The 12,796-nt window shown below is 53.0% G+C and overlaps 1 protein-coding gene across 4 annotated transcripts in view; it reads left to right on the forward strand.

Annotated features, from left to right (window-relative positions):
- The window catches only part of GRIK3 (glutamate ionotropic receptor kainate type subunit 3), a 251,307-nt gene that overhangs the window by 195,319 nt on the left and 43,192 nt on the right, over positions 1-12,796 (forward strand). For all 4 annotated transcript variants that reach the window (XM_071217537.1, XM_058303866.2, XM_058303865.1 and 1 more), the window contains 2 exons: positions 2,023-2,130; positions 5,358-5,471. In XM_071217537.1, the coding sequence (XP_071073638.1) occupies positions 2,023-2,130; positions 5,358-5,471 (222 nt within the window). The remainder of the gene's footprint in view (positions 1-2,022; positions 2,131-5,357; positions 5,472-12,796) is intronic.

Below are 12,796 nucleotides of genomic sequence, written 5' to 3' on the forward strand. Positions count from 1 at the left end.
CATGAGCACATGCGTCGGTGCCGGAGTGCATTTGGGGGAGCTCTGGAGCTCTTTCCAGAATCAGCAAGGGATCAAGGCCCCAGTGCGACTAGCAGCCAAATGTGGCCCAGCAAGGGCTCAGTCCCAGCTTTCCAATTGCAGACCTTCCACAGGCTTCTTCCTGGGCACCCACCCCCCAACCCTCCCTTTAACCCCAGGACCCAGGGACTGGATGAGCACCCAAGTTTTCTCCCCTCTTCCAGCTCCCAGGCCTACCTTCGTTCCCAAGAAACCCAGGAGGCAAGGGGTTTGTTCTTCCCCCAGACACCGGAAGCCATTTCACTGTGTGCCAGCCGCCGTCCTAACTCTCTGGCAGAAGGGAATGGGAAACGGGTCCAGCCTGAGGGCAGAGTCCTGGCGAGCCCGAGCCCTAGTTGAGCTCAAGCTCTCGACCACTCTGTGAGCTTGGGAGGCCACACCCGGCCCTTCTTGTCTGTAAAAGGGGAATCACCGTCCTTGCCTGGCTGCTGGGGAGGGTTCAGAGGTGAAGAGCAGGAAGGTCCCTTGCAGAGTGAAAGCTCTGGGCCTACAGGAGAGAGAGCACCTAGCACAGGAGTCAGCCAGCTTTTTCTGGAAAGGGCCGGCTAGTAAACAGTTTAGGCCCCATGGGCCCTGCGTTCTCTGCTGCGACTACTCAGCTCTGCCCTTGCAGCACAAAAGCAGCCACAGACAGTACACAACACATGGGCATGGCCGTGCTCTAATAAACTTTATTTACAAAAACAGGTGGTGAGCCAGATTTGGCCCATGGGTGGTAGTTTGCAGGCCCTTGATGGAGAGCATGGAGCTTTTCTCAGTTAGGGTCCTGTACCTTCTCTGAACCTCTGCCTGCCTGTGTTAGCAATGCTAATGACAATTTAAAAAATAACAAAAGCTACCTTTACTCAGGGATTATGCTGCGCCAGGCACTGTTCTAAGTATTTTCTTTTTTCTTTTTTTTTAAGATTTATTTTTATTTATTTCTCTCCCCTTTCCCCCTGCCCCATTATCTGTTCTCAGTGCCCATTCTCTATGTGTTCTTCTGTGTCCATTTGCATTCATGTCAGTGGCACCAGGAATCTGTGTCTCTTTTTGTTGTGTCACCTTGTGATATCAGCTCTCCATGTGTGCAGTGCCACTCCTGGGCAGGCTGCACTTTCTTCGTGTAGGGCGGCTCTCCTTGTGCGTGGGGCTCCCCTACACAGGGGACGCCCCTGCATGGCACGGCACTCCTTGCACGCAGCAGCACTACGCATGGGCCAGCTCACCACACAGGTCAGGAGGTCCTGGGTTTGAACCCTGGACCTCCTATATGGTAGGTGGATGCTCTATCAGTTGAGACACATCCGCTTCCCTGTTCTAAGTATTTTCCATGACTTATCTCATTTTACCCTCACAGCATTTTGGTAAGATAGGTACTATTATTAGGTCCATTTTACCGATGAGGAAACTGAAGCAGAGAAGTGAAATGAAATGCCCAAGGTCACACAGCTAATTGTGGTTGAACCCAGAGATCTGAGCCCAGATTTCTTAAGCACAACATGCATGGAGCCCGCTGGGGCTCTGCCTCCTCTGCCTCTCTGGGGGCTACTCCATGTGCCTGGATTTACAGCCAGGCTAGCCCGGCCGCTTGGCTTCTCTGCCTCTCAGCAGGTCCCACCTGCACAGGCTCTGCCCGCCTGCCTCCCTGCCTCCCTCTGGGACTCTGACACGGGCTCCCCTTTCCCATGGCTTCGAGGCGGGGGCTCATTTGGGCACATCCGAGATCGATGTTGTACACGAGAAGGTGCAAATGTAAAGCCGGCTAAAGAGCATAATAGAATTTATGGAAATCGCTGGCTCGCACCGCAGCCCGAGCAATGATGGAGGTGATTATTAATTAATCATGGTCTTGGGGGAACAGTATCAGTGCAAGGAGTAATTAAAATGAAGCATTGTACAGTTGTACCGAATGATGATTTATGAGCCTGAGGAATTGCCGCTCTGCCCTCTCCCCTCCGGCAGGCTCAATGGGAAGGATTAACTGGACGGATTGTTTTCAACAAAACCAGTGGCTTACGGACAGATTTCGATCTGGACATCGTCAGTCTGAAGGAGGACGGCCTGGAGAAGGTGCGCGGGGACAGAAGAGGGAAGCCAGGCAGGGGAGGAGCAGGAGCTCCCCAAATCCCCTACAAGAGACCCCAGGCAGAGGCCCGGACACGCCCCAGCGCGGCCGGTGCCCCGGCAGAGCCATCGGCCGTCAGAGAACAGGAAGGCCCTATCTGACTGAAGGGCCGCAGAACCCAGCGGCCTGGCTGTGGCAGACCCCCTAACCACCACTCTGAGCAAGGGCCGTTGGGGGTGCCTAACCTGGGAAAAGTTCTAAAACTCGTGGGGCACAGGGATGTCCTCACGTCCCTGTGGGGCTGTCACGTAGGTTGGAATAGGCGTGTCCTTCAATAAGAGACTTTCTAACAATCAGGGGGTGCCTGCCTGAGGAGTAGTGAGCTTCCTGTCATTGGAGGCATTTAAGCAAAGACAGGGTAATTGCTGATCAGGGTGGTTCCTACCCTGGGAGAGAGGTTAAAGCACATGGGTTCTGACTCCCCCACTCCAGGCTTCTAAGGCCTCTCTGATTCCTGGGGGTTTGGAAGAGCAGGTCCTGCCTGAGACTGGAGCCTTCTATGGCTAATGTAGAAATGTCTGGAATGGCACCACTTCTGATCCCTGGGAACCCTCAGCATATTCTGTCCAAGTCAGGCTACTGGGCCAAGAAAGGGCTTTGACACCCACCCCCAGCCTCTCAGCACGCCCTGGAACCTTGGGGTCAGGGACAGAGCCACACTCTTCCTCCTAGACAGTGTGGTCCCAGCTAGCCATTGGTGCACATTAGACCCTGGGGCACAGGGTGTAAAATCCAGGGAGCAGGAAAGTTGGGGGCTGCCTCGGATGCCTCTGGGCCTGCAGGAGTCCCTGATGACCCCCTCTTCCCTGCACTGCCTTGATTTGGGCTTCTGACCTGGATTATTTTAACACCTCCCCCTCCTCCACCCTCCAGCCCTCCAGCCCCCGGAGTGTCCTCACACGTGAAGCTCCGCCCTGCTCTGAAACTTCCGAGGGCTCCCCTGAGCCAAGCCATTGAGTTTCAGCCCCTCACCCAAGCCTCTAAGGCTCTCCAAGAGAGCCCACCTTGCCTGGTCTCCACTGCTCCCTGAACCCCCGCCCCCAGTCCAGCCACACTCCCTTCCTCCAGCTTTTACCAGGGCTATCTCTCTGGTCGCAGGATGTGGTCTCTGTCTGCCCTGCTTTGTTCAGTCCTCAGATGCGGACTTCCCTCCTCGCACCTTGTAGCCATGGTCACTCCACCTGGGGACCACTATGCAAGGGAGGGACCAGTGGAGAGCCTTGCCATTCATCTGTACCCATCTTCATGCCACATAGTGTCAGCACCTTAAGTACAGTGGCCGTGGCCTTTACCCATAAAAGTGTCAAGACCAGCCCGGGTAACCCTATATGGATTACATGTGTTCTCACCAAATGAGCTTCCAGCAGCTATTTAAACTCCTCCAGTGATGGGGAGCTCACTTCCCCTTTTGGTAGTCCTACTGAAATCCAGCATTCATGTAGGGATCTCATCTTTGCTCTCTCAGCTACCATCTCTAGTCAAAGCCTGATGTTCTAGGGATGGCAATTGGATGGTCCACAGCCAACATTTCCCACTCCCATGCCAGTGGCAGGCATCAATAATTGATATCAGAGCACAATTTCCCTCTGAGCCCATCTAAAGCATCAGAATCCTCCAAGAGCCCTGAAGGCAATTGCTACAAATTGACCACTGCTCTTACCCAAGAAAATTCCTCTCTACTATCCCTGGGCAAAAGTTGGCCTGCAGAGGCACCCACCAAAAGGCACCTGGTCACAGCCACTCAGACTGTGGGAACCTCTGAAAACTGGCCTTGCAGCTGGAGCCCCTTCAGTCATACCTATTCTCTTAACCTCATAGCACTTGGTGTTTAGTGGGGCATGCAGTTGGAGTGTAATAGATGCTTGCTGGGGCAAGGTGTTAATTGAGCCACTCCTGCCCCAGGCACTCTGCTAGGCACACACCCTACTGCTCAACAGGCTTGGCTCTTAGCTTGACCCCCTTGACAGAAGAGCCTCTTTGATTCTGTCTGCTTCTCTCTTCTTGCTCCAGATGATCTGCTGAGCCCCCAAATGCAGGTACCCTGCCTCCCAGATCATGGCTTCTGTTTGCTAAGCTGGGTCATCACTGATCCAGCCAGCTCAAGCTGCTGGCTTGGGGAGGATTAAGGCAGAATTACCCAAGCATAATTACATGTCTTTCTCTATCTGCTTTGCACAGCTCTCTTAATGGGATGTTTGCCTTCAGTCTCTCTGTTTAATTGATTCCGTTTCCTGAGTCCCCCCTCCCCACCAACTGGGCCAAGGACAGAGTGAGCACTCTGGGACCTTCCTTGAGAGAGTAGAGCTGAGATGGGGACAGAGCTGGGCAGAGGTGGAAAAAAAGGACCTTCGAGAGGTCCAAAGTTTTAGGACGATTTGTAAACTTGACTCTTCTTCACCTCCCTCCAGCCTCAGGCCTGTTAACAAGGACACTGGCAGGGCGGGGGGGCGCGGCGAGTTAAACCACCTTGGCCAGGGTATCTGCCAGCTTGAGAAGGAAAACCAAAACCTCAAAGCAAACTGCCTTCAAAATTAGCAGCCTTCCAGGCCCCCTGTGAGAATCCTCACTTGTTCCACCCCCCACAAACACAGCTACAGAGACCACTCTCCTGCCCCATCCTGCCTTCTCACACATCTCATCGGCCACGTCCTCATTCCACAGATGTTCATGGAACATCCTTCTTGATCCCCTGTTGGAGGTGGTCTGCCCCCAGGGGCTGGCACTGGGGCTGAGACTCAGTGAACAAGCAGCTGGGTGTCGAGGGTCTCCCTTGTCCACCAGACTCAGAGCCACTCCATCCCATCCCAGGGCAGGATCTGGCCCTGGCCCAAGACGCCCGATCCCCCAACTCCTGCTTGGCATCTGCTCAGCTCCAGCCTGGCAGCCCCCTGGGTCTGCCTTTGCATTCACCGTCATTTCCTGCTGCATTTTTTCTTTCAGCAGCAGGTGATGGGTTTGCCAGCAAGGGGAGGTGGCAGATTCAGGAGACCAGTCACCTTGGGTGCCTCCCAGGGAAGGAGGCAGGAGGCAAGGTTGTCTTCAGAATGGTTAGTGCCAAGCATGTTAGCAGCGACTATGGGGGCGATGGAGCGAGCTCGTGACCTTGTTGATGTGCAGATAGGCTGAAGAGCAGGAGGAGTCAGCCGTGTTTTCTGTCTGCCTGTCCATCCAGGTTGGGGTGTGGAGTCCTGCCGAGGGGCTCAACATCACAGAGGTTGCCAAGGGCCGAGGCCCTAACGTCACCGACTCGCTGACAAACAGGTCACTCATCGTCACCACGGTGCTGGTAAGAGCCTGCAGCCCCTGCAGGAGGGACCGCCTGACCTGGGGTGGGCAGGTTCTCTGGGCTGGAGGGAAACCCTCCATCTCCTCACTCCTTGCAGACCGGGTACCTCTTAGGAGGCTGCTGGGAGGCCAGAAGATGTAGGTGGAGCTGCAGGAGTGGACACACAGGCCACAGACCCCAGGGGGCAAGCAGGGAGCCGCCTCTTCCCAAAGGCCTGTTTGGCCAGCCCTTTGCAGAGCCCTGAGATTTTGCAGCTCAGCCCCATCCACTCCCTGAGCCATTGATGTCTGAGTAGGAACCATGACGGGGGGCGGAAGTAAGGAGGGTTCAGCGGCCTATTACAATGGGTCTCGGGACCTGCCTCTCCCACCTCAGTTCCCGGGGTCAAGGCCCTTCCCGTGGGTCACCCCAGCTATGGAAGGAGTTGTGGCCATTCCCAGAGAGCCCAGCAGGTGCTGGGAGCCCACACACATGCATGCTTCGGTTCCTGCCCCCCAGCTCTCATCATGCCCCACTCACTCTCCATTCCCCGGGGTGGAATAGTGCCTCCTTCAGATCATTTCAACCCGAGAAGTGGCTCTTGGGGGCTACCTGGCTCTCTGCACCTTGGAGCCGCTGGCCTCCTGTAGCTTACCAGTGCTGTGCCCACTCCACGTGCCCGGGTCTCCCTGGAAGGCCTCGGGGTGTCAGACACTCTCAAAGACACAGCCCTGCCCTTGCAGGCCCAAGCCTGGTGGGTTCTTTGATGCTTCGAGGACAATTGTGGCTCTAGCCAGTTTCCAGCTTCTCCTCGTAATAAAGCAAATAGGTTGGCTTAAAAAAAAAAAAAAAAAAAAAAAAAAAAAGGAGTTCTTGCAGCTGAGAGTGCTTGGAATAATAGTGAGCTGCCACAGGACAGAGGTGGGAGCTGGGCGGGGCACCCTGCGCTGGGTCCCCCCCTGGCACTCGGACAAGGGTCTGCCCCACTGGCCTCCCCACCAGAGGTGGTTCCCCCAGGCCTATTGGACGGTCCTCTCCTCTGTGCCCTGCAGCTGGATGGAGGGCGGAGCCCATGGAGCAGGAGAGGATGCCGGGAAAACCTCACCCTCCCCGAATGCTGGAGAGCAGGGCCACCGGGGTACCGTGGGCTTCTGGGGGGCTTCTAACCTGTGGGCTGCATCTCCAGGCCCCCGGGCTATGACGGCGAGGGGATCCACGCCGAGGGCAGTGGAGGTCTAAAGGTTATGGGCAAGCTGTGGGCAGAGCCGGGACAAGAGGGCTTTCGGGGTGACACCCTACGGGTGTCTACCCAACATCCACACTCATGCTGCCTTTATTGATGGAATTCTTTGTTAGCAAAAAAATAATAAGAATCAGGCTGTTGAAACCAGTAAGTCAAAAGATCTCAGCAGGAACAGGAAAAAAAATTGTAATGTAAAATTCTAAACGATAAACAAATAAAAAAAGCAAGGGGATTAGAGTGAAGGCTGATGAGCAATTAAAGGGATATTGATGTGAATAAAAATAGACTAGATAAAGGGAAAGTTAAAAGGGAACAAAATTAAAAGGTTAAAAGGAAACTAATAAAGAGAAAATGGAAATACGGAATAAGATGAAAAGGAAAGATATTAAAAGGAAGACGAAAAATTAAAATAAATAATTAACAGCTCTGACTAGACAAGGTAAAAAAATGTAAAACCAAAATGTCAAAAAGCCAAAGGATAAAAGCGTAACCAGGCTAAAATATAAAAGGGTAAAAATAAAATAATAAAAAGGTGGTGAAAGATTAAAAGCAGAGCTGCATAAAATGTGAGATATAAATAAAACACTTTCCACAGGACAAGATATTTTTTAAAAGGTAAAAGTAATATGATTTAAGAGATTAAGAGGAGAGAGGATTAAATGAGCTATGGTGATTCAACCATAAAGCAGTACACTCCAAAGTACCTAAAGATAATAGGCGGAAAGGATGCAGAATACAAGCACCTTGAAAGACCCCGGGGTAAATTGTATTTAAATGGCAGCAGCCTGCTTTCAGGACCAGAAGACCCTTCTGCAGAGGTGCAAGGGTTTTGTCTACACTAGACAGCAGCCAAATCCAGCGGACATCCATTGCCTTGACTGCAGCTCTTGCAAAGATCTGGGCCCTGCTCCTCTGAGCTGCTCACCAGAGGTCCCATCTCCAGCATCTGGCTGGCTCTCAGGCACCCAAGGGATGGAAAAGGGGACAGGCCCTCTTGGCCCATAACCTGGACACAGCCGCCAGGCGCCCAGGTGAATGTGCCCAAGCAGCTGTTCTAGAACATGCCGCGTGGCCAGAGGGCGTGACAGGAGCAGGAGAGTTAGGAGCACGGACCCTTGGGTTTGAGTCCTGGCTTCTCTGTTAACTGTGTTGACCCAGGGAAAATGTTTCACCGCTCTGTGCCTCAGTTTCCCCATCTAAAAACTGGAAGTGATGATAATAGTACCTGCTTCATAGGATTAAGAAGCCAAATGCAATATAAGTGGTAGCTGCTATTATTGTTATTATTATTATTTTTATTGATTCAAAATCCAATCACTTGTAAAGCTCAGGTTTAAAACCACATGGAGAGTAAGAGCTCTAGAGAAAACCTCTGCTTCCATCCACAGGCAGAGACCTGAACATCACCAAAAATTGACCCCTGGCCACGGTCGCCAAGGTAATCTCTAGCAGGGGGTGCTTTATAAACTTGAATTTGCATTTGAGTGCCTTGCAGGCAGGATGGGCCTTCCCTGGCTCACCCTCCTCCCCCCAGCCCCCCTTTTCCTGTTGTGCACTGGGCTGCCTCAGACTTTTTATTTCCTGGCTGGCCCCTGAAGTGTTTAGGGTTTGTGATCCGTGAGCCCCTTACTGAGCCCCAGCTTCACGTCACCTGCTGATGCATACACCCCGCGTCCTGCTCACCACGTCGTCCCCGGCCTTGGCCATGGTCTCCCGCATCACGGTAACTCCCCACCCTGGCCCCAGCTGCCTTGGCCTCTGACCCCAAACGACCAGCGCATGGCAGCAGACCTGCTTGAAGTGGAGGCCCCCAATCATCTCAGCTCACAGTCCCGCCACTCCCAAGGGTCTGGGGATGACCCTCAACGAGCGCCCTCCATCCCCACTGCCCAGAGATCATGGAGGGTTGGGACAGCCTCTCCCTACAGGGCAGGGGAGTGAAGGGGTGACCGCCGGAGCATCCCTGATGCGGCGGAGGATGTGACACGCAGCTTTACCCTGGTCTCCAAGAAATTCTGTGCCCAGCAGAAAGTGTCTCTGGAGGCTTCCGGGACCAGAGATGCCCAGCTCCATACAGGGACCAGCCTAGGGCTCCCTGCACACCTAGAAGCTGGCCCAGATGCCCAAGGAGAACGGTCATCTGAGGTCTGAGGTCTGCGCGCAGGGCTGCTCTCAGCTGGGGGGGACAGCTGCACGCTGCCGGGAGGGGCCCGCCTGGCCCCGCCCTCAGCTGCTGGTTGAAAACCCAGCCTCAGGCTTGGCAGCCAGAACACAGGGCCACCTCCTGCTGAGAGCACAGGCCCCGCCCCCCAACCTGGGAGTGTGTTGTCAGGGCAACCGCACTTTGAGTGACAGGCAGGACTAAGGCTCCATTACAGGAACATCAAACTGCTTTGACCCCAGAGAGCAGGGCCTAGATCCAAGACCCCTGATGAGAGGGGTTTCTTCTCCTCTTTCTTTTCCCTGGCATCTGGATGTAGCTGGAAGCAGCAGCTCTGTGTGGGCTGCTCCGAAGTCCACTTCCTCTTCTCCCCTATCCTGAACCCCTGAGTTAGGTGCTCAGGGTCCCTTAACCTAGACAGACAGCCAGACCGAGCCCTGACACCACTGACCCTCACAGACCTGCAGGTGTCCTTCCCCATTCCTGACCCCAGGCAGCCCCAGGAGCCTGGAAGCCTGCCCTCCCCCACGCTCCCTGCCCAGCCCCAGCTCTCTTCTGTTTCTGCTCTTCTACGAACTCATGAAAAATTCATCCCGCCACACCTCAGCTCATCCACCCACAAACACGCCCGACTCACTCGGGGGGGCCCTGCTTCAGAAGGTTCGGGTTCTTTTGGCTATTGATGGGAGCATCAGCGGCAGTGTGTGTGAGCGTGTGGGCCTCTGCCTACACGCGGGTGTCAGGAAGCGCCCCGATGGGCATATTCCCGCTCTGTGCATATCGTGCACCTGCCAAGCAGGCCAGCACCTCAGCAACCAGCCGTGGAGAGGGAAAAAAAAAAACAAGAAAAGCCAGGTCCTGAACAGGGAGATCCAACTCTTGCTAGGCACCACTGGGAGGGTGGGGCCCCTGGTGCTCTATCCTGATTCTAACGGGCAGAAGTCAAGGCCTTCAGTCCAGGATCCTTGGCCTCTGTGAGCAGGGCTGGGCAGACAGGGCATCCAGGAGTGAAAGTTTGTGTGTGCCAGGAGCATTTTGTACATATGGTGGGTGCATGCATGCATAGGTGCTGATAGTGCATAAGATGGGGGCTCCGCAAAGCAGCCATTAGGTAGTGATTCTGGATCCTTCCCTTTGGAGATAACCCCCAGGACCCCGTCCTCCAGCTCCGCTGGCCCTGTGCATGAAGAGCTTAATGCCAGGCCTGGCATTCCCGAGGCCGGAAGAGCTTGTGGGGAGACCAGACCAAGAGCCCTGGTGATGAAAAGTCAGAAAAGGTTATTTTTCTGGACCCATGTTTTCTGTGACTTGTTGAAGAGAAATATTACCCCTGTTCCTACGGCTGTTCTCCCAGAGCAATAGGAGAGCGTGAAGTTATGAAATTGAGGGCACCTTCACTGAGCAATCGATTAGCAGCCGAGAGAGCTTGTGAATCGGCTGTCTGGACATTTCCAGTAATAAATTGTGAAATAGTCCATGAATAAGTAGTTGGCAGAGTTCAGAATTACCCCCTAGGAAATGTTGCAGGTCTGGAGACACATTACTAAGGCGAGCACCATTTTAATGCTCTGGGCTTTGGCTGTTAAATATGTATGCCATCCGCAAAGCACTTCCCGAAATTAATGGCATTTTACAGCTGCTCCGAAGGCAGCGTATTTATATGGAGATGTATAGATTCTGGGGCTGTGGTGGCTTCACAAATGAAGTGCTAATTTTAGATGACAGGGCCAGGAAGGGACGTGGAGAGGGGGTCAGGAAGTGAGTGATCTCGGGGCCCTTTCTGGAAATGGCTTTCTGCTGCCTACCATGATTTTTCACCTTTGGTGACATTGGACGTGGTCTCTAGGCTGGAAGGGTCATGGCCGTGAACAGGCCAGCCCACACAAAGAAGAAGAAGAAAATGATGATGATGGTGATATTAATAATAATGACATCTGACATTCATTGAGTGCTTACTCATTGCCAGACACTGTTCTCAGTGCTTTTCATGAATTGACTCATCTGATCCTCACCACAGCCCCATAAGGTAACCCCATTTTATAGAAGGAAGTAGATTTTGTTCAGGGGAAACTATGTGTGCTTCATGGTTCTCCTGGGAAAGTGATGCCTTCTCTCCTTGAGCTAGAGTCAGGACTGCCAGGCAGTTGTGCAGTTTGTTCACTGTGCAAGAGCATCTGACTGAAAGGATGAGTTGGGATTAAAAACCCACCCAGGCCCTGCTCACCAATCCCTGTGCTAGGGTGGGGGACAGCAAATGCCCAGGGACAGGAGAGCCTTTTTCTAATTTGTACAAAGTCACTGCATAGACCAGCCAAAGTCCCCTTTCCTCCAAGGAGACTCAGCAGCTTTCCTGGGCCCCACCTGAACTCCTCTCGCCTCCCTGTCCAGGAACAGAACCCGGGAAGGCAGCTCTTGGAAGTTGACCTGAGTTTAGAGTCTAGAAGAGTAGATCAACTCAGGAGAGTCTGAGCTCAGGGAACAGAGAGGAGCATGAGTCAGGCAGAGGGGCCAGTTGACTGGGAAGGATTGGAACTGGGCTTCATCAAACTGTGGTTCAACTCTTAAATCTGCTACTTACAAGTCGTGTGAACTTGGAAACTTACTGACCTGCTCTGAGCCTCCATTTCCTCATCTATCATATAGGGACAATGTCACCTCTCTTGCAGGGTTGTGAGGTTTAAATTAAACAGACTCTGAGAAAAGTTGAAATCAGTAGGAACTCAACAAATGTTTTGAGTTTGCTAAGGGCTAGGAGTCCAGCTTGTCCATGGCAAAGACCCAGGAATGGGATTTGTGAGTGAAGTTGGGTGGATGGAGTCAGCAGAAACTTGGACCAGCACATTGACCTGGGTTTGGAGAATATATTGTGGGCTGGATTGGGCCAGGTTGGCGCCCACAGTTCCTCACACTGTGGACCTCACACTGGTCAAGGTCAAGAGCTTCTTTCCACTGGTTTTCCTGTCTCTTCTCCTAGTTCTCCTTTGCAGGGTTCCCCAAGGTTTGTTTTCAATGAGAAACTGGTTTCTCACTGGCTCCCCATTCCCTGGGAGACTTGTTCTCCTGTGCTCTGGCCTCATAGCCACATTTCCATAAGTCCCCCGTCCATACTACTAGGGGCCTCTGACACAGCCCGGTGGTTCAGGGCCTGTGCTCTGGCGTCACAAGGCCTTGAGTTCAAATCCTCCCTCTGCCTTAACTCACCAGTCACTGGTCCTCTCTGAACTTTACTTTCTGCATCTATAAAGTGAGATTGCTAGTACCTACCCCGGGGTGGGAGGGTGAAGGAAGATTAAGCAAGGCAATGCTAGTTTTGTCTGCCAGGCATTCATGCTCAGCTGGCCCTGTACTGGGCAGGCCCTCTAGAGTCATTATCTCATTTGCTAATTTACTAGGGCCTGGCACATAGTATATGCTCATTAAATGCAGGCTCCCCTGGTGCATCCTAAATCAGGGGTTTGAGGAGATGATTTGGAAAGAAAGATAGGAAGCTGGTAGAGCTAATTTTTTAAATAGGAGTTGGTTGAGAAATCAGGGAAGAGCCTTGATGATGGGCTTTCTACATCAGTGGTCTCAAACTTGCCAAGGCATTGGAGTCCCTCAGAGGGCTTCTTCAAATCTGATCTCTGGGCCCCATCCCGAGATTTCCGTTTTGGTAGAGTCTGAGAATGGCATTTCCAACAAGTCGCCAAGTGATGCTGATGCTGCTGGTCCAGGGACCACACTTTCGGGACCACTGGTCTATGTTACTGGTGCAGCAGAAAGAGCGTGAGCTTTGGAATCAGATGGTCTGTGTTCAAGCCCTGCCCCAGAGCTTAGCTGCTATGTGGCCATTGGGCAGATAAATCAGTAAGCACCTCTGAGCATCTGCCATTGTGCCAGGAACTGCCAGTAGGTGGACATTCCTGAAGCCCAAAGTTGGTGCTCAATAAATGTGCTTTCCCT

The sequence above is a fragment of the Dasypus novemcinctus genome, chromosome 9, assembly GCF_030445035.2.
Source record: "Dasypus novemcinctus isolate mDasNov1 chromosome 9, mDasNov1.1.hap2, whole genome shotgun sequence".
In the NCBI taxonomy this organism is placed as follows: Eukaryota; Metazoa; Chordata; class Mammalia; order Cingulata; family Dasypodidae; genus Dasypus; species Dasypus novemcinctus.